This window comes from Aulonocara sp. 'chitande type north' Nkhata Bay, linkage group LG13 (genome assembly GCF_057382095.1).
Source record: "Aulonocara sp. 'chitande type north' Nkhata Bay isolate Kocher_YH1m ecotype deep benthic linkage group LG13, A_spYH_male_GT1.1, whole genome shotgun sequence".
Lineage (NCBI taxonomy): Eukaryota > Metazoa > Chordata > Actinopteri > Cichliformes > Cichlidae > Aulonocara > Aulonocara sp. 'chitande type north' Nkhata Bay.
This window is the reverse complement of record NC_141356.1, coordinates 31,995,603-32,017,119: the sequence shown is the minus strand read 5'-3', so window position 1 is coordinate 32,017,119 and position 21,517 is coordinate 31,995,603. Positions and strand designations below refer to the sequence as shown.

Here is a 21,517-nt window from a genome sequence, read left to right as displayed (position 1 = left end):
TTATTGTTATTGTATATGAAGGACACCATAAGTTTGATTTTCATAAAGTTTTGTTTTTAACTGAACATGATGCTGCCAGTTCTGAATAACTACAACTTCCTCTGGGATGTGAAACATCCAAACATCCAACCAAGCATCCATCCAAACAACCGAGCATCCATCCATCCACCGAACCGAGCATCCATCCAACTATCTGTCCAGCCAACCGAACATCCAAACATTCCAACCGAGCATCCATCCATCCATCCACCGAACCGAGCATCCATCCAACTATCTGTCCAGCCAACCGAACATCCAAACATCCAACTGAGCATCCATCCATCCAAACATCCAACCGAGCATCCATCCATCCACCGAACCGAGCATCCATCCAACTATCTGTCCAGCCAACCGAACATCCAAACATCCAACTGAGCATCCATCCATCCAAACATCCAACCGAGCATCCATCCATCCATCCATCCACCGAACCGAGCATCCATCCAACTATCTGTCCAGCCAACCGAACATCCAACCGAGCATCCATCCATCCATCCATCCATCCATCCACCGAACCGAGCATCCATCCAACTATCTGTCCAGCCAACCGAACATCCAAACAACCAAGCATCCATCCATCCACCTAACAGAACGTCCATCCAATTATCCGTCCAGCCAACCGAACATCCAAACAACCAACCGAGCATCCATCCAAACAACCAAGCATCCATCCATCCATCCACCGAACCGAGCATCCATCCAACTATCTGTCCAGCCAACCGAACATCCAAACAACCAAGCATCCATCCATCCATCCATCCACCTAACAGAACGTCCATCCAATTATCCGTCCAGCCAACCGAACATCCAAACATCCAACCGAGCATCCATCCATCCAAACAACCAAGCATCCATCCATCCATCCAAACAACCATCCGTCTGTCCTTCCGTACACCCAACCAACCCCCCTCTAAAGCTCGGGTGTCAGACTCTTGAAAAGGTGTCCCTGTTGCAACACACCTGACTAAAATTAAAAGGTCATTAGACTAATTAACTTGACTGCATGCTGAGGTGGCAGTTCAGCCTTTTGATTCATGTTACAGAAGCTGATGAGTGAACGAACACGGTGCAATAAAAGAACTTTTAGAAGTACATTTTTCCAAACACTTATATTTATTTAAATTTACTTCAGTAGGGTTAGGGGTCGCCACCATGCAGTCTAGTTCATTAGAGTCTTGCTAATGACCTTTTAATTTTAGTCAGGTGTGTTGCAGCAGGGATACGTTTTCACTCCCCGAGGCCTGGGGTTTGACACCCCTGCTCTAAAGTGTTTCTGAGTTTTGGAAGTTGAACTGCGTCTTTTACTTGGAGTTTCTCCATATTGATGTGCGTCTCCGTTAACATCCCTCCGACCTGTACGTTCGGGTATAAGCCTGTCACAGAGATGTGGAATGCAGTAATCTTTAAAAGCTTGTAGTCTGGTCACTGAGCTGAGTCTAAGTTCAGTGACTGTTGGGGAGCAGGCTGATTCCAGGCAAAGGGTTTGAGTTTCCCCCTCCAACTGTCCACAGTTGGGTGTTATTCCTCCTTACCCTGAAGCTGAAACTTTTAAGGGATCTTTTCCTCTCCTGCTCAGCTGAGCCTTAAATCCAACAGATTTCCTCACATTAAACCAGAGTCCTCCTCGTGTTTGTCACATTTAAGATAAACTCCAAGTGTTTTTGTGTCGCGTGTTTGCGTCACAGGAGGAACTCTGAGAACAGGAACCAGAAATCATTTTGTCCTTCAGTGAAAAAGGATCTGAAAGTCCTGAAGCATGAATCTCCTTTTGTGTTTATGTTGTCAGGGAGCGTCCAGTGAATCGACCGCCCGAGCTGCTCTACCCGCAGGCCGATGTGGCGGAGCGCCTGGCACTCGGCGGCAGTGACGACACGCTGGCCAACGGCATGAAGCCCGACCTGGAGGCGGCTAAACGTCTCGCCAAACGCCTCTACAACCTGGAGGGCTTCAGGAAGTCTGACGTCGCTCGCCAGCTCAGCAAGAAGTCAGTGTGTGTGTGTGTGTGTTAAAACTTTGGGCTCGCAGAGTAACGTGAAGAGCAGGGGACTTCATGCAGAACAGTTGATGAATTAAATTTTATTTACACAGCGCCAAATCACAACAACAGTCGCCTCAAGGTCTTTATATTGTAAGGCAGACCCCACAATAACACATACAGAGAAAAACCCAACAATCATGTGACCCCCTATGAGCAGCACTTTGGCGACAGTGGGAAGGAAAAACTCCCTTTTAACAGGAAGAAACCTCCGACAGAACCAGGCTCAGGGAGGGGCGGGGCCATCTGCTGTGATTGGTTGGGGTGAGAGAAGGAAGACAGGATACAGACATGCTGTGGAAGAGAGACAGAGGTTAATAACAGATATGATTCAATGCAGAGAGGTCTGTTAATACATAGTGAGTGAAGAAGAAACACCCAATGCATCATGGGAATCCCCGGCAGCCTACGTCTATTGCAGCATAACTAAGGGAGGATTCAGGGTCACCTGGTCCAGCCCTAACTATATGCTTTAGCAAAAAGGAAAGTTTGAAGCCTAATCTTGAAAGTAGAGATAGTGTCTGTCTCCTGAATCCAAACTGGAAGCTGGTTCCACAGAAGAGGGGCCTGAAAACTGAAGGCTCTGCCTCCCATTCTACTTTTAAATACTCTAGGAACAACAAGTAGGCCTGCAGAGCGAGAGCGAAGTGCTCTAATAGGGTGATATGGTACTACAAGGTCATTAAGATAAGATGGGGCCTGATTATTTAAGACCTTGTATGTGAGGAGCAGGATTTTGAATTCTGGATTTAACAGGAAGCCAAAACAGGAGAAATCTGCTCTCTCTTTCTAGTCCCTGTCAGGACTCTTGCTGCAGCATTTTGGATCAGCTGAAGGCTTTTCAGCGAGTTTTAGTGTGTGGCCTTTACAGCAGTACACCTGCACACAGAGCTGGTTCACAACATTACATTTTTTCACATCCAACAAAAACAGGAATTTCCAGCGTGCAGTGAACATATCACGGCCTCCTGCTGGTCACACTGCAGCGACTCAACCAGCTAACCGATGATGTCACCGCGCAGTTAGCGCGGGCAGATTCAGCAGAGCTAATGTCCTGATTTCACTTCCTTGAGTCTGAGTGACACGTCACGGGACGAGCTAGTCGAGCTTTACTGTTACTTCCTGGTTCCAGGTTTAATATAAACATGCAGATTTTTACTTCCTGTTCACCTTTCAGGTAAAGTTCTGGTTTGCAGGTGGAGGTTTAATGCTCTGTTCTTTTCTGTAATATCCTGTCACAGAAATAAGGCAGCCGGTGTAGTGATACAGTGATAATCCTTAGTAAAACGTGCTCGTGTTACACCAACACGCCTGCTTCTCTCTGCAGTAATGAGTTCAGTCAGATGGTGGCCGAGGAATATCTCACCAACTTTGACTTCACGGGTCTGACCATCGACCAGGCGCTCAGGTGAGTCCCGCTTCCTGTCCGTGTGTATTTCAGAGCGTGCAGACGCGATTGTCTTACATTCGCTCACTGGCAGCACCTCCCGTCGCTCTGCGGTTCTTTAATGTTTGTTCAACTGCGCGATGGCCTCCTGAACATCTGCAGGAGGTCCAGATGTTCATATGAACCAGTCACGGTGTGCCGTGGCGTGCAGTCAGTCACTTCCTGCGTGCTCTGCTGTCACCTTTCTGATGGAGAAGCTCAGAGTTTAAACGCGGAACTTTTTCTGACTTCATCCCAAATTCTGTCAGTTTACAGCAGGACTGGCACTATCACAGGGCTTAATGTGAAAAACCTGTGCAGTGGGTGTGTCTGTGTTCATCTCACCTGTTCAGGTGTTCTGGTGACATCATAATGAGCTTCTTTAACATCTGTTTCTTCGTTCAGGATGTTTCTGAGGCAGTTTGCTCTGATGGGGGAAACTCAGGAGAGAGAGAGAGTCCTCGCTCATTTCTCCAGGAGGTACAGACAGTGCAACTCGGAGAGCCTGACCAGCGAAGGTACCGTCAGTCCTACCTGTCCTCTTTCACCTGTCCTACCCGTCTGACCCCTCTGTCTGTCGCTCTGTCCCACAGACAGCGTCCACACTCTGACCTGTGCCATCATGCTGCTGAACACGGACCTGCACGGAAACGTGAGTGAACCCGAGCCGTCGGCTGATTGGTCGTTACGTTTAATAGGAACTCCTAATCTGGTCGATTGAAAGCACGTCGGCGTCATCTGCCACTCGAGCGTTCCCGCGAGTTTCCTCCTGTTTCATGTCACCTGCTGCTTCCTTGTTGGTGTGACATACAGGAAATATTAAAGTTCAGTGTGAATTTCATCAATAACAAATTAATAAACAGAAAAAATAATAAAATGATAAATATTTGTTTCCAGAATTTCATTATAATGATATCATTTGAAAAATGTTAAAAAAGGAAAGTTTTATAAAAATGTGAATAAATATAAAAATGAGTAAAGAAATATTCGGAGACGTTAATGTGAAAATCCACTTTGTGTTATTATTGAAATATTGATCTAAAAATGTGACAAATATATGAAAATACTAACAAATAACTGACTGACTCGTCATCACTGAGGAGCGCCGCGGGCTCATCGGGCTCATTCTTCATTTCTGCTAATGAACTTTTTTAAGGAAGTGCTGACTTTTACTGCGGCAACATGCCTGCACGTTTCCTCTGACCGTTACAGCAGGAGTGACAGGAAGACGGTCTCCGCTGCCCCCCTCGCGTTAAACCCGACTCTAGCACCGAATAGAAGGGTTTAACTCCACCCGTGCGGCTTTTATATCAGGTGGAACTGTTTCTGTTTCCAGAGCGTTCTCAGCGCTCCCGTCAGCATCAGCGAGGCGTCCTTTGGTTTGTGGGGTCAGATCCGACCCACAGCTGTTTTAACTTTGGGTAATTTGGGGTAAGACTAGCTTTGCTGCTAACACGGGTGACTTACTGTGTGCTGAGCGGGGACGAGTCGTCCAAGCTCAGCGAGCTGATCTGCTAACCAGCCGATGATTTCACATCCCGAGCTAACGTCACAGATCAGCTGACTGTGTGTTCATGTTCAGTCTGTCACAATCACATCTGAGGTGTGTGTGTGTGTGTGTGTGTGTGTGTGCGTGTGCGTGCAGAACGTGGGCAAGAGGATGTCCTGCAGCCAGTTCATCTCCAACCTGGAAGGACTCAACAACGGAAAAGATTTTCCCAAAGATCTGCTCAAGGTACGACACACACACACACACACACACACACGCCTATGACTGATTAAAAGACTGCAGCAAGTCCAGCACGCTTCGAGCGCCGGGATGGATGGCCACCGGCCTGCGATGACATCACTGTTGGTGCTTGCAGCTACCGAGCCCACAGACCAGAACGATGCTTACACAAGTGTGAACCCTTAAATGGGCCGCTCCAGCCCAGTGGAGTGCTCGGATTTCAGACCTGTCCCTGTAATGTGGACGCGTCCTCAGCGTGAGGAGTTCAAAGTGACATCGGACTACACAGAGACACTAAAGCATGAGCGCGCACACATCCTTGTTTCCATTCCCTGTGAGGACATTACATTCTTCCAGCCTTACACTAGTCTTCAGCGTTAAATTGGATGATGGGCAGTGTGAGGACTGGCTTGGTGTCCTGAGGAGGAGGTGAAGTCCCCGCAGCGATTCTTGGTTTGTGGCCGTCAGAGCAGAAAAAGGAGAGAGATGCATTAATTTTACTTCTTGTGGCCGCCAGGCAGAACGAGTGTGCGTGTGCGCGCGTTCGTGGATACGTGTGTGTCAGTCTCCCACTCTTTTGTTTCCGTCTCAGTTTTTCCATCTCAGCCTCGGAGCGATCAACGTGAATCTGCGTCACCTCTTCACCTCCACCATCATCATCATCGTCGTTGCTCTGTGTTAACGTGTGTGCTGAGTGTTTTCTTGCCTTCAGCTTGGCACTGGTTGGATGGCTGCTTGTTGATGAAGCGCTGAGTGTGTGGGCAGCAGCACCGACTGACTGGCTGAGAGCAGAAAACAGTGAATGTCGAATATTTATGAGACAAAAACATGAATTATCTGCAGTCAGAGAGGAAGGAAAGTCCTCGCGCTGTCCACAGCAGAAGCGCTCTGTATTTGGGACAGTTTGTAAGAAAGGAAACGGATGATCAGATTCAAAGCTCAAGCTCAGACAGTAACACAGTTTACTTCAGTAATAGTCCCAACAGGTGAACAAACACCACAGAAACATCTTTAAATATTCACAGAGCCACAGACGTTGTCCTGGATTGTTTTGTGGTCATTTTTCACTCAGAGTGTCGTTCCGCGTCTCTTTGTGGTCGTTATGTTTCTTTTTGGTCGTTCTGCGTCTCTTTGTGGTCGTTCCGCGTCTCTTTGTGGTCGTTCCGCGTCTCTTTGTGGTCGTTCCGCGTCTCTTTGTGGTCGTTCTGCGTCTCGTTGTGGTCGTTCTGCGTCTCGTTGTGGTCGTTCTGCGTCTCTTTGTGGTCGTTCTGTTTCTTTTTGGTCGTTCTGCGTCTCGTTGTGGTCGTTCTGTGTCTCGTTGTGGTCGTTCTGCGTCTCGTTGTGGTCGTTCTGTTTCTTTTTGGTCGTTCTGCGTCTCGTTGTGGTCGTTCTGCGTCTCGTTGTGGTCGTTATGTTTCTTTTTGGTCATTCTGCGTCTCGTTGTGGTCGTTCTGCGTCTCTTTGTGGTCGTTCTGTTTCTTTTTGGTCGTTCTGCGTCTCGTTGTGGTCGTTCTGCGTCTCGTTGTGGTCGTTCTGCGTCTCTTTGTGGTCGTTCTGTTTCTTTTTGGTCGTTCTGCGTCTCGTTGTGGTCGTTCTGCGTCTCGTTGTGGTCGTTATGTTTCTTTTTGGTCATTCTGCGTCTCGTTGTGGTCGTTCTGCGTCTCGTTGTGGTCGTTCTGCGTCTCGTTGTGGTCGTTCTGCGTCTCGTTGTGGTCGTTCTGCGTCTCGTTGTGGTCGTTCTGTTTCTTTTTGGTCATTCTGCGTCTCGTTGTGGTCGTTATGTTTCTTTTTGGTCATTCTGCGTCTCGTTGTGGTCGTTCTGCGTCTCGTTGTGGTCGTTCTGTTTCTTTTTGGTCGTTCTGCGTCTCGTTGTGGTCGTTCTGCGTCTCGTTGGTCTCGTTGTGGTCGTTCTGCGTCTCGTTCTGTCTCTTTGTGGTCGTTCTGCGTCTCGTTCTGTCTCTTTGTGGTCGTTCTGCGTCTCGTTGTGGTCGTTCTGCGTCTCATTGTGGTCGTTCTGCGTCTCGTTGTGGTCGTTCTGCGTCTCGTTGTGGTCGTTATGTTTCTTTTTGGTCATTCTGCGTCTCGTTGTGGTCGTTATGTTTCTTTTTGGTCATTCTGCGTCTCTTTGTGGTCGTTATGTTTCTTTTTGGTCATTCTGCGTCTCTTTGTGGTCGTTATGTTTCTTTTTGGTCATTCTGCGTCTCGTTGTGGTCGTTCTGCGTCTCGTTGTGGTCGTTCTGCGTCTCGTTGTGGTCGTTCTGCGTCTCGTTGTGGTCGTTCTGAGTCTCTTTGTGGTCGTTCTGTTTCTTTTTGGTCGTTCTGCGTCTCGTTGTGGTCGTTCTGCGTCTCGTTGGTCTCGTTGTGGTCGTTCTGCGTCTCGTTCTGTCTCTTTGTGGTCGTTCTGCGTCTCGTTGGTCTCGTTGTGGTCGTTCTGCGTCTCGTTCTGTCTCTTTGTGGTCGTTCTGCGTCTCGTTGTGGTCGTTCTGCGTCTCGTTGTGGTCGTTCTGCGTCTCGTTGTGGTCGTTATGTTTCTTTTTGGTCATTCTGCGTCTCGTTGTGGTCATTCTGCGTCTCGTTGTGGTCGTTCTGCGTCTCTTTGTGGTCGTTATGTTTCTTTTTGGTCGTTCTGCGTCTCGTTGTGGTCGTTCTGCGTCTCGTTGTAGTCGTTCTGCGTCTCTTTGTGGTCGTTATGTTTCTTTTTGGTCGTTCTGCGTCTCGTTGTGGTCGTTCTGCGTCTCGTTGTGGTCTCCTGGTCTCGGCGGCACAGCGAAGGTCAGAGAAGCGCTGATGCTAACGGGCATCAGTGTTAGCATAGTAGGGTCGTTTTAGGCTCGGGTGGAGGAAGCTGCCTCTCTTCATCACGGCGCTGTGAAAACGGTTTCCACAGTTCAACATTCAGGTCCTGAGTGTGCTTTTACTGAAGTTGAGCTAAAACTGATTCTGTATTGATTATTGATTTTATTGGGCGTGAATGTGATTGGTGTCTTCGCTCACACGTCGTCGGCTCGCTGTCATATTTTTCACGTTCAGCTGAATTTGAGTTTTTGTTGCTGATCGTCTCTCAGCTGCATTTACATTCAGCTCTGTGAACCCACCGTGACTGACAGCTCCAAGGAGGACAGAAGGCGGGCTGAAGCTCCCATCCCTGGCCTCCGATTGGCTGCTGCAGCTGAGGGAAAATGCGCATTGCGAGAGCGAGGGAAAAAAGAGAGAGGGAGACAGAGGAGGAGGAGGAGGAGGAGGGAGAGCGAGCAAACAGTCCTCAACAGTTCAGTGTCTCAGTGGGGAGGAGGAAGAGAAGACGAAGAAGAGGAGGACGAGTGAGCTCACCTGACCTGACAGAGGGATTCTCCTGCAGGAGGAAATCAAGTGAATGAGGAGGAGGAGAAGAGTGGGAGTGAAGTTGGAGGACGAAGAGATCAAGAGAGATGTGAGGAGGAGGAAGGAGGGATTCTCTCTCTTCATCAGAGTGCAACAGGAGAACCTCCTTTCTCTGCTTTTTTCCTCCTCATTAGCCTCTCCTGTGCCTCCACCTCCGCCCTCCGTCCGTCCGTCTGTCCGTCCTCCATCAGGGAGCTGGAGGAAGCTGACGTCAGTTTTGGGGGTGCTCTCTCTCTCTCCTTGTCTGCCTGTGTGGGTGTGCTCGCTCGCCCAGCCTCCCTGCTTTTCCTCTTTTCTTTTTTGGATGTGAGAGCGAGCTGATGCCTCTCCTCCGTCACGCAGCTTTATTTGCAGTCCAGGGATTCTCCTCCGCTAACAGCACCTCCACGGCCGCTGCATCAGGAGGCTCAACAGCAGCACAGACCCCCCAAAATCCAGGACGAGCTCGGAGCTGTGGTTCGGATGATTTTCATGTCACTGCCTCTGAATCGCTGATGGATTAGACACACACACACCACACAGACACACAGACACACACACACACACAGACACACACACACACCACACACACACACACACAGACACACACACACGCGCACACACACACACACACACACAGACACAGACACAGACACACACACACACACACACCACACACACGCACACACACGCACACACACTCTCTCAGACAGTCTGGAGTGTGTGTGGTTGGAGGCAGATGTGTCGACGGCTGACAGCAACTTTAAAGTCTCAAATTTTCAGTTTTAATTGATTTTGAATTTGATCAAATGTATAAAAACTGTAAAACCCTTTAAAAAAATATTAATTTGTAGAAAACGTCAAACGTTTGATGTTGATTGTCTGAATCGCTCATTTCTGCAGCTAAAATTTTCTGCTTTAAATGAATTGCAGTCCAAACATATTAAAGCTAATTGTAAACAGTTATTTATGAAATAGTTTATCAGACATCGGCATAAATGTGATTTATTTTCAAAATAAAATGATTTTAGCTTTCCTAAACAGAAATATGAGTTCGTGCACAAAAAGGCTCATTTTAGCCTTAAAGCCAACATTAATGTCATCTTGTTTGATTTAAAATAGGAAGAATGAAACATTTTGAGTGATAGAAAGTCGTCCCTCAGTTTGGAAATCACAGCCCTGGGACTAAACTATCGTACGTTTGACTCGTAACTGCAGATTCCAGTGCGTTCCAGGCACAGAGGAGTCCACAGGTTTGTTTCTTGGCAGCGTCCTCCTGCTTTCGTGCTTTTGGCTCTGAACACCTGAGCGAGGCTCCGGCCGGCAGCCAGCAGGATCATGAGGCTGATGAAGAGCTGCTGTGTTTTTATGCATAATGAATAGAGCCGGATCCATAATGCAGCAGGCCGAGCTCGCAGAGGCACCATCCATCCAGCCGCTCGTCAGTGGCCGTCATTAGCCCGTCTCTATTTTACACACCCTCACCTCCTCGCTTCCTCGGCTTCTTCCTGCACTCATCTACAGTCTGGAAGCTCGTGACGTGGGTTCGAGTCTGAAGCGACACAGACCGGCGGTCATCAACGGGCTGGACTTTGTTAGATCCGCCGCGCTGTTGCGTGGAAGCGGTGAATGCTGGCCCAAGGATCTTCTGTACAGGAAACATAAAAAGTTTGGACTTTTTTTATCTGTTGGATCCCGACTCAAACCGCCCAGATGATCGGCGTCAACAGCATCCACTCCACGGGCCGCATGCGCTCGCGCTCGCTGTGCTCGGTCCGGAGCGGGCGGGACTCGAGGGACAACGACCCGTTCAGGTATCCCAGGACCCCCCGCTCCCGCTCCCTCAAACCGCTGGCCTTCCCCGACCTGCTGGGAAAAACCCAGGATGGGCAGCAGCACCCGCAGAGCCGCAAGAAGAAGGTAGAGCCGGAGACACACCTGTGAACCTTTACCTGAACCTGTACCTAAGTTACCCCGTTTAAAAACCTGTGAAGGTTTGTTTTCGTCCTGAAGACGCTCTCCTGACGTGACACACGTTTACAAACCTCTATGAAAGCAATCCTCTGCGCCGACCGCTTCACATTACACCTGTGTTCATCCCTTTGTGATGACATCAGCTGTTTCTTCATATTTCATTGGCTGGTTTTTGTTATTATTGTCGTTGTTGTTGGTCCGTGTCAGACACACATTTATGTTTAGTTCATTAAAATTTTCTTCACGTCTCTGTAATAATGGACAAAGGCCCCTCAGCAGGCTTCCACAATCCGGCCAATCAGAAGAAAGTGGGTTGTCGGTACGGAGTGGGGCTTAAAGGGGGAGGGGCTATACCAGCTGTTTTCAGGCACAGGGTGAACCGAGACTGGGATCAGATACAGATCGATGCTCGAGGGAAAGCGCCTCCACACAGGAAGTGACCCGCTCCTTCCTAAGTTGCTGCCGGCTGGTCCATACTGCACACGCCAGCCTCTGGTTGCCTGGGCAACTAGCTAATTTAAGTACCAGCGGCTCATATGTCAATCAGCTCTCACTGCTAGCTGCTTCAGTCGCGCACATCTAAATATCCCACTTCCTGTCACCAGCGATTATTTTGCTCGCAGGTGCTCGTATGAGGCTGAGTGTCAGCGGCGGTCTCAGGTGATGGCGTGGTTTCCTGTGTGGACGGCCCTTTAAACAGGTAGCACTGGACCAGGTTTGATCGCCCAAGGAAACTCGTCTCCGTTAAAAATGATGACCAGAGCCATTAAATCCACACAGCCAATCAGCACCTGGCTTTTAGGCCATGTGACCATCTTTAGTCTGAGCACGTGAAAAATGTGGATTAAATACTGAATGTCCTATCAAGTAATCAGATTACTGTGAATCCTGAAATCCATATGAGCTCTTCATGTCGTGTGTGTGTGTGTGTGTTTCTGCAGACGCTGTACAGCTCCATCAAGAACGAGAGGCTGCAGTGGACCATGTGAGTTTCTGCTTCGACACACAGCATGTACAAACATCTCCACTGTGTGTGTGTGTGTGTGTGTGTGTGTGTGTCCCTGCTGCCCTGACTCCCTTATTTAAGCCTCTGTTGCTGTGGTAACCGTTCCCTGCTTCATTCCTGACTGTAATTACAGGTCAGCATCCCAACGCCCATGCCTGACTGTGGACACACACACACACACACACACACACACACACACACACACACACACACACACACACACACTCATAAATACATAGATTTACTGGGTGTCTGTATCCGTTCAGCATCTGTCCGCCCTCGTGTTCAGCCTGTTCTTTCTCCTAAACTGTTTCCTTCCTGTGTGACATTCAGCTTCTTTCTGATAAATAACGTATTTATTCAGGTCACGTTTAACATTCATGCTGTTATGAAGAGAAATCATCTAAAAATCTCTGCCATCAAACAGCTGACGACTTTCAGCAGGTTCGAAAACTTCTGTTAAAATGATAACCTGGCGAAATGGATCCACTGAGAGGATGAAACTGATCGACAGGCTGACACAGGAAATGAGGTCATTTATTCATTTATGAGAATTAAAGAAAATGAAGTGCAAGGTGACGGTAAGCGGAAAACATGAACCCGACGGGATGATGGAAGAGAACGGTGTTACCCGAGCGAGTCGTTAGCAATGAAACGCAAACACGCTCTGCGATGGCGACGAGGACGAGCTGACGCAGGCTCTTTTAAACTGTTTCCTCTCTTGAAGTGATGAAGAGGAGTTGAGGAAGTCCATGTCGGAGTTGGCGGACATTCGAACAGACTCTGCCTCCCACACCATGAAACGCCTCGGGAGTAGCGGAAACCCGCTGGTGGGCGTGGCCCATCAGGCCGATGGCGAGCTGTACAAGAGCGGCTTCCTGGTCCGCAAAGTCCACGCCGACCCCGACGGGAAGAGAAGTACACCGCTCCTCCTCCTTCAGTTTTCAGTTTTGCCACGCCCCCTGTCAGCTGATCCCTCACTTCCTGTTTGTTTGGTGTTTGTGCTGTTGCAGCGCCGCGGGGGAAGAGGGGGTGGAAGTCCTTCTACGCCATGCTGAAGGGCATGGTCCTCTACCTGCAGAAGGTAAGCGTCTGCACTACGTTTCCCAGCAGCCCCTCTCTCTGTTTGTGTCCCCGGGTCAGGCGCAGGACAGGAAACGCAGCGAGCTGATTAGGCGTCAGCCTGTTTTTCTATCTGCACGGATTCCAGAGCGGCAGTTTTTAACGTCTCCGCCCACCGCCGCGTTCATCTTTAACTTTAGAGCTTTGATTAAAATATCTGAACTAGTGAGGCCTGCTTTACACACTGCCGCACAAAAGTAAGTGGACGGGTTAAACTATAAAGCGTGAGTACCCGTCCACATACTTATGGACTCCTCGCAGCTCCACTTTAACATGAAAACACAGATTTTTGTGCCATGAGAACTTTTTCTCTGAAACTTTGTCAGAGCTTTGAAAGAACCGTTTCAGTTTCAAAGATTTCTTTTTAACTCCTTTAATCAGAAACGGCGAGCGTTTATAGCGAGACAGTCGAGCTGGAATGTGGTGAGCATCGCGTTTAAGCGTCTTTCATGTTTGAGTTTCTGGAGAGCTGACGCCAATCTGATCCGCAGGACGAGTACCGAGCTGAGAAGGAGCTGACGGAGGAGGACGTGAAGAACGCCGTGTCCATCCATCACTCTCTGGCCATGCGGGCTGCCGATTACAGCAAGAGGCCCAACGTGTTCTACCTGCGGACCGCCGACTGGAGGGTCTTCCTGTTCCAGGCCCCGTAAGCACCTCAGTCTGTCTGTGTTAAGGGAGAGGGGGGAGGAGGGTTTCCAAGCAGCTTGCAGGCAGTACAAGAAGGACAAACAGCTTAAACTAAACCGGACGAGACAGGAAGTTACGGTGTTTCCTGTGTTTCCTGCAGGAACGCTGAGCAGATGCAGTCGTGGATCACGCGCATCAACGTAGTTGCGGCCATGTTTTCTGCTCCCCCGTTCCCGGCCGCGATCGGGTCCCAGAAGAAGTTCAGCCGTCCTCTACTGCCGGGATCCAACACTAAACTGTCACAGGTAAAAACGCCGTCGCCGTCCTTTTCAGCTCCGCCCACTTTCACCAGACTCACACCTCTTCCCCCACCCTCTGTCCCGACAGGAGGAGCAGGTCAAATCTCACGAGAACCGTTTCAGGGCGGTGTCCTCTGAGCTGTCTGACCTCACCGCCGCTACGCCGGACCGAAAGGTGAAAGGTCGTGAGCTGGAGGAGCAGAAACTCCGACAGGAGTACCTGGAGTTTGAGGTGAGGAGGTTAAAATAACCCGCAGGAAGTATTTCAGTACTTGTATTCAGTACTGAATCTGCACCTTATTATGGAGGACCAAAGCTGCCAAAAATAAATGTTTACAAAATAATTTTTAAATGCATTTCAATGAAATACGATATTCATTAAAAATAGTTAGCAGTTAAATTAAAACAAAGAAGTTAATTAATTAATTAATGATTTCGTAGAAAAAATTATTCCAGGCCAAGTATGGAGGACCAGAGATGCCAAAGTCCAAGTTAATTAGATTCACTACCTTATTCTTGTTTTTGACTTTTGATTTTTTTGATCGAGTCACTTATTTGTGGGTTTTTTGTTTTATTTTTGATTTTTGATTTTTTGTTTGCGGTTTTGGTCCTCCGTACCTTGGAACCAAACCCAGATGTTATTGGAGCAGACGATAACCGGAGTCGTGCTTTGTTTATGGCGGCGTTTCATCTTCGTCTCGTGTTTTTTGTCTCCGGCTGAATGCGAAGCCGTAAAATGTCTTCTGCCTCGCGTCTGCTCGTCTTCGTCACAGACGGTCGCTGCATCAGTCTGTCGGGTGTCGAACAGGCTGCACACACTCCAGCACGCCGTGTTCTTAGAGGAAGGAACACAGCGCCGTTTTCCTGCCCCCTTCACACACAAGGTTTCGCCCTGATGTCACATAACAACAGAGATGCTGGAAAACCGGAGAGAAGCACAGTTATTATTAATAATAATAATAATAATGATGATTTATCAGGTCAGACTCTGAAAAGCCCCCTGATTGGTCCTCGTTAGACCCAGAACGGCACTTTCGTTGTTCACATCTCCTCCTTCTTCTCTCCCACAGAAAACCCGGTACGGTACGTACGCCATGCTGCTTCGGGCCAAGCTGGCGAGCGGCGATGAGGACCTTTCCGCCTTTGAGGCTCGGCTGTTTGATGACGGCGGCCTGCAGAGGGCGCACTCCAGCCCCTCGCTGCCCCAGGACACCACCAACAAGGAAAAGACCCGCAGCTCCAAGACGTCAAAGAGCCTGAAGGTCACGTCCTCCTCGACCTCCAAGGCCGGCGGCAGCAGCAGCAGGGAGGCGAGCAAGAAGAAGAACGGCGGTGGGAGCGGCCAGCGGGCGGAGCTGGAGAAACAGAGCAGCAAACAGGAGGAGGCGCCGTAAAGGGGTGAGGACGGCGTCGTGTAAGTGTCATGTAGCTGGAGACGGACACGGAGCATCATGGGTAGCAGGCTGACATCCTCCTTTAAACCTTTTCTGTTAAACCTCAGTCGCCTGATTGGCCGAGACGTTCGAGGTCCACGGGAGAGGAGACGCCTGTCAGGTCTGAGGGCGACCCGATGGGCGAGTCGTCCAGGAAACACTAACACGGTTCATCGCTCAGCCGTCCCTTTATTTCCCATAGGCCTCAGCAGGAACAGACAGCTGCAGACTTTCAGAATAAAAGCTTTACTTCCTGCTGGAGTGTGAGTAGCCGCTCAGCTTTCAGCTGCAGCGGGAACTTTTTATTTTAGTCCTCGACCTCACCGCCGCCGCTCTGCTTCTCCCATTAACCCACAGGAGAGCGGGTTGCCATGTCGACGTTATGTGACGGACAGAGTGCGTGGGACTGTTGCCATGGCAACCGAGCAAAGGGGACAAGAGAGCGAGAGATAAACAAACAAACAAAGGGAGCGGCCACACAGGAACGCCGAACCTCCTCGTCCTCTGCACTCCACTGAGCGCGTGCGAGTGTGTGTGTGTGAGTGTGCACAGTAATCACAGTAGTGCTGCGTTGATGTGTAAATACAGCCTGAACATGCTGGATGGAGACGGGTTTTTAGTTTTTCTGACTTCTGCTGGAAAAAAACAGGCTGTACGGAAGACCATTAGTGACAAAAATCTGCTGAGGGAACAAAATAAAACTTCAGGAGTTCACACTGCAGGGAGCCAGGTGTCTTATTTATTCAGATTTTGATGTTTTGTTGTTTGTACTACTTGAAAATCTTTAACTTTAAAAACCACAAGTTAAAAATCTCAGTGTGAACTTTTAAATAAAAATATGAGGATAAATTTAAATTTAAGAGAGAAATTTTGGAAAATCGAACATTTTTGGTGAGAGTATGTTTAATTTTTTCTCTTGTTGAAAAAGTCGGATTTGTTTTGCAGCTGGTTTCACTCTGTGGGTTTTGTCACTAATGGGCTTCCATAGTTTCTGTGTGTGCTGGAGTCCGTCCACCTCATCGTCATGAGGACGGTGTTCTTCTTCATGTAAATCTCATTTAACATGTTTGTAAAGTGCTGTGGACCAAACAGGTGACAGGGGGATTCGGTCACATGACCGTAGGAGAGGAGGAGTTGAGAGTTATTATTGTGTAAACCTTTCTCGTCGTTGACATCCAGGAAGAAGCACCTGACAGCTTTCTGTTAAAGAGCCGTTTGTTTCAAATCCTGACCAGCGTGCTGATGTTCAGCAGCAGTTTCCTCTTTCAGCCACCAGGGGTCGCCAGAGTGCTGTAAGCGTCCACCAACATGTTCTTCACTGGCGGAGGTCGTCAGTCAGGGTGTTAATGTGACAGCGTGGTCTCGTCTGAGCTCAACGCTGTGTGGAAATGTTGTTTCCCACTTTGAGAGTTCAGATTACAGCCCAGAGCGTCTCTGACACCATGACTGAAAACGAGATGTGTGCCAAAAACTGAACATTAGTCCTGAATCACAGTGTTGATGGACGTGCGTTCAACCAGAGGGATCTAATCTGCTCTGTTTACATCCAGGTTCTGAGAATATTATAAATAATCTACACAATCCTAACGTCTCCCTCTGATCCGGTGAAGATGACTTCCTGTTCAGTAGGTACTCTTTTAATTCTGAAATAAGTGCTGACCTTTATTTTTTAGACAGTAAAATCTGTGACTTCAGGTGGATTTGAATATTGGCACTCTGTGACTTCTGTACCTCAGCAGGTCTGAAGCTCAGGAACAGGAAGTTTTTTATGTAAAGCTGCAGAGTTTGCACGATGCAGCTCATCAGGCTGACAGTGACAGGGAAGGCCTCCAGGTGGCAGCAGAGGATCAATGTTGAACTCTAACGTCAGGGAAAAACTCTGAAGCTTGTTTCTGTCACTGTTGGCCACGTAATGCTGGAACCGCCGGCGTCGTCTGTGGAGGAAACTCGAGGCTGTGGAAAAAAGAGAAAAAGGGGAAACGGCAGCTTCCACGCTGAAATCAGGAAAAACGTTCTGGACTATTATCTCCAGAACAAGCGTCTCCACGCTGTGTTTCAGCTGCAGGTACAACGCCACAGAGGGAACATTTCAAAGGTACCGAACAGAAATCAGTTCTTTGTGAACATTTTTACCTCATAACATGAAACCCGGGTCACTGGGAGTCTTCATGTGACTGAAAACAAGGAAAAAAACGCTTTTAGGTATTCTGGACACAAGAAGTCCGCTCAGTTTAAGCTGGCGTCTTTGGAAAAACCTGAATCCATCCTGAGTTTTAACCTGCATTCTGTCTAATGTCCAGCAGGGGGCGGCTTGTATAGAAGTGAACTTGTGGTCTCAGTCGCAGCTTTCAGGTCTTTGTTTATAAAACAGACTCATCGTAGTTTTGTCCGTGTTTGAGGTTTGCTCCCCTCGCCTTCTCGCAGTTCCCGACGTGAGGCTGGAAGATTCAGCTGGGGGCGTCTGTGGCATCAGCTAACAGGGCACTGCTGCAGAGCTGTGATTGGTCCATACCAGGAACACAGCCTGTAGTTAAAAGATGGACGGCGCTCTGGGGAACGAGTCATGTTTGGAGCACTTTTGAGGAACTGCGGCTCTGAATTGTTCGGCTCGTTCGCGACGCTCTCGTCTCGTTGGCCCGTCTCTGAGCACAGCTCCGCCGGTACCTTTGAAATGGCTCCGAACTCTCTGCTGATTCCTGAAGAGTCAGCATCCGTTTGAAAATCCATCCTTCAGCTTCTTCTCTTCAACATCAACACGCCTACGGCTGCAGGAATCATTTTTCCATATGTAGATGCAGCGTGATCTTTCAGATTAGGATGAAGGATGAGGAGGAGGTCGGGGTGGATGGAGGGTGAACAAAGCCCTCGGGTCTTCTGAGCTCTGGTTGAGGTTCAGGAAACCATTTTGGTTCAGTGTACATAAATCGTTTGTGGCTTTTTCCTGAGCCTGGACCTGGAGCTGCGCGCAGGTGACCGCCGGGCGGCAGGATTTGGGTCAGCGATGCCGTGGATCTCCGTGCGGAGAAATCGCTGCTTCGCCTGCTAACTTTTCTCGTTTCTGCTCCCGCGGTGTCGACTCCTATTTATCTCCCACATATCCTGTAACACTCCGTGTATTTCTGCACTGTGCAACGTGAAGCAGCGTAGGATGACTTTGTGTGAGCATCGCGGCCGCTTTCAGCTCTTCGTCTGTGTCCTGTAAATAAATGTTCGCATTAACCTCGAGAAGCCATATCGTAGTTGGGCTGGACGCCTAGCTAGCGCTCGCTGCGTTTTAGAGCACTTTGGTTTAGATATTTTAGAGTGACGCAGAGGTTGAGCCTCCTCAGAGAGGCGGCGCCATTAATTTATTCTGCTCGTCTCTCGAAGGACGACAAACTAGTTCCTGTGAAAACTTGCTTTGTTTTTGGGCTTTGCTGCGGCCTGAATGTTCGCCGCCGGCTCGCCGATTAGTATCTGTACATATGCTGTCACTTCCTGTGAGGTTTGGTATTAGTGAAACGCAAACAACTTGTTTGTATCATCCTGAAGGCTTCGAGGCAAAAAATAAAGAGATTTTCAAAAGAAAACATCGACGTTGAGTGTTTTTATTCAAAGGATCGTGAAGAGCTTCGTGCGAGTCACGGCTCCTCTGACTCGGTAGGCGTGGCTGGGATTTGAACCCAGCACCTTCGGTTTACAGGCTCACGTTTTAAGCTGCAGAACCTCGGTGCAACCTCACCTGATGCACCGACTTCAAGGAGCTGTGACAGTCCAGCCCCTTCGATGTGAAAACACTCTTAATGATTGTTATCTGCTTAATGTCTCCTCTTAGTAGTTTTAACATGATTCCTGTCATCTGTATGCAGACGCTGTCATTTCTATTAAAACCCGCCTCTCTTTTACTATTCAGCCATTTTCTGGAAGCCTGCCGAGGGGCAGCACCCGTTGGTTTCAAAGTTTGAAAGGCTTCTGGTGCCTCGCTGGTTATCAAAAGCTCCAGCTGCTAACTCAGAAACAACTGTTGAAAACGACCTTAGAAGAAATGTTTATATTCATGAGCATTTTTACATTAATAGAAGAATGAACAACAGTGAGGAATTATTCATTCAACAGTATTTGTAAGAAACATTGCATATTATATTATATACGAGGGCCAATGCATTTTCATTTAAGAATCAAAGTATACGTTCATTTAAGAGAAAATAAATAGCAGATTTTTGTTTTGCTTTCAAGAATGCTAAGTTTGAACATCTAAACGTCTCTGTGATGACACGGAGCTCCTGTTTGGCTTTTGTTAGCTTTTTAGGATGGAGGTCATCATTTTTGCCACTAAAGTAAAATTCCATCCATCAGGCAGAGATTTCATACCTGCTGATCTCTAATGTGGAACTTGACCTGCAGTGGCAGGACTATAGCTTCACAGCATAAGTTAGCAGGACGATTGTAAGAAGTAAACCACCTCTGTGGCACAGAAAACCAGGATCGACCCTGAGGTTATCGGGATGAGTCAAAGATCCTGTTTCCTAGGCCTCTAATACTATGAAGAAAGACTTTAAGCTTGTCTAAGTAACTTCAGGGTTGACGCTGGGTTTTATTTTACAATCATTGAAATTTTGTATGCATGTATAGAAACATTAATATTACTATATGATTCTTTAATGTCATTTCACTGTACTTGCTGTCAGGGCGCCGATGTCTTTTTAAACTGACCCCAGAGCAGAGACGACGGAGCTGGTTAGCAAAACAAAAGTGAGCCTTTGAACAACTATGAACTGGGAAAACGATGATGACTGCGGTGAGGAACAACAGACCAGGGCTGTGCAGAGAGGTTTAAAGGGGCGGGTGCCCAAAGTTAAAAAGGGGCACATTGAACCAGGCTGAATAACAACAACACACATTCATCAAGAGTCTAATATGGGAAGGGCAGGGCTGTGTTGATCTGAGACTGTAGACATTAAAAAGTCCATAGGAGAGATGGTAGCTGTGTCATGAGATAATAACAAAATGCAAAGATTGGTGACAGCGCTTGGAACCATAAGGCAACGAAAAACTGTGAGAAATAATTTAGGCTCTGCCTGTGAATCACTCTTTGCTTCTCTTCTTCCTTCCATCATTTCATATATCACTCTCCACTTGCTGTCTATCTGAGAACAAGGCACAACTTGCTATTGCAATAAACTATAATCTAATTATCCACACCTAACAACTCCTGCACTTAATCTATAATAAAATGATGACAGAAAAATGTTATAGCCCTGCCTTTAGTAGCCTCACACAGCTTCTACTGTTTCCTCCTCATGTCCTTACCAGGCATGTCTGCACAATGTTATATCATGAGTAATAATTTAAAAAAATCTATATACATAAAACACACACATGCACACACAGTGACATGTTAGACCTTCTTCAGAATACTGTATATACTATGGGCATCATGGTGCTGATCCAGAATCCTTACATTATTATTCAGAGCTACAATAATAAAGCAATGAGGAGGGGGAAGTAATAAATATGAAATAATGTATTTATGATGATTCCATTTGTTTCACTATCCTCTCTGTGCAGGGCAAATCTTATTACATGTTTAAACTGTAGAGATACAATCATTTTACTGCTGTAAAATCCAACTTTTGTCTTATTTAAAATATAAATCTAATATAATCTGCTTCTTAATGTATGTTCTTTAAAATACAGCGTGTGTTTTTTTAAAATATTATAATAAGGCATAATTATGTGGACATGCATATTAGATCATTTTTTAGTGAAATATAATCCCTCCAGAAAGGCAGGAAAAGCCCGGAAACTTACTTTAAAACTAAACATGTTCCCTAAAACGGTGACAGAGCTACAGACCCATGACAGCCTTACACAGGTAGCCAGCAGCTGTGACCAGCACTACCTGTGCAGTTAATAAAAGGACAGGTAATGTTTGTCGCGCTGTTGCACACACAGCACGCTCGTTTGTTTCAGTTCGTCAGTCCAACGTGTACGTAATAAGCTGATACTCCTGGGTGCTACACACTACAGTGTACGCTGTACACCTACTTACTGGTTGTGTCGCATCAGTCTGTGTCTCTGAGTTAACTTGTGTTTCTCCTGCAGCTCCGGACCGGAAAAAATGCGCGTGCTCTTTGTGAGCTCGTTCCCGGCTCGTAACCAGCGCGCTCTGCCGTCAAGGGCGATCATTGGTTAAATGTGGTCATGTGACTGATGCAAGCCAGATCCTTTTATTTAGCAAAACTGTGATTAATAGTTAAATATTATTGTTGAGGAGCACAGACAGGACTCCGCACGCACACACACATAAAAAATAATAATAATTTTTTTTTTAAAAAGTTGCCTCAACAAAAGGGCACTTTGGGCACCCATCAGGAAAGGGGCGGGTGCTCAAGCCCCTCTAGCCCCCCCTCTGCACGTGCCTGCAACAGACGACCGAAACACACAGGCTGTATCCCAATCCAGGGTCTGCAGCCTTAAAGGCC

The 21,517-nt window shown here is 47.8% G+C and overlaps 1 protein-coding gene and 1 pseudogene across 2 annotated transcripts in view; both read left to right on the top strand.

The window, feature by feature from the left end:
- Window positions 1-18,622, top strand: part of psda (pleckstrin and Sec7 domain containing a) — a 47,783-nt gene extending 29,161 nt beyond the window's left edge. For both annotated transcript variants that reach the window (XM_086259978.1, XM_086259977.1), the window contains 12 exons: window positions 1,826-2,023; window positions 3,402-3,482; window positions 3,906-4,018; window positions 4,094-4,152; window positions 5,146-5,235; window positions 11,505-11,548; window positions 12,297-12,487; window positions 12,583-12,653; window positions 13,183-13,340; window positions 13,482-13,626; window positions 13,709-13,852; window positions 14,691-18,622. In XM_086259978.1, coding sequence (XP_086116104.1) covers window positions 1,826-2,023; window positions 3,402-3,482; window positions 3,906-4,018; window positions 4,094-4,152; window positions 5,146-5,235; window positions 11,505-11,548; window positions 12,297-12,487; window positions 12,583-12,653; window positions 13,183-13,340; window positions 13,482-13,626; window positions 13,709-13,852; window positions 14,691-15,014 — 1,618 coding nt within the window. In that variant the 3' untranslated portion in view covers window positions 15,015-18,622. The remainder of the gene's footprint in view (window positions 1-1,825; window positions 2,024-3,401; window positions 3,483-3,905; window positions 4,019-4,093; window positions 4,153-5,145; window positions 5,236-11,504; window positions 11,549-12,296; window positions 12,488-12,582; window positions 12,654-13,182; window positions 13,341-13,481; window positions 13,627-13,708; window positions 13,853-14,690) is intronic.
- On the top strand, window positions 96-1,808 carry LOC147316480 (uncharacterized; annotated as a pseudogene).
- Window positions 18,623-21,517: the final 2,895 nt, after the last annotated feature.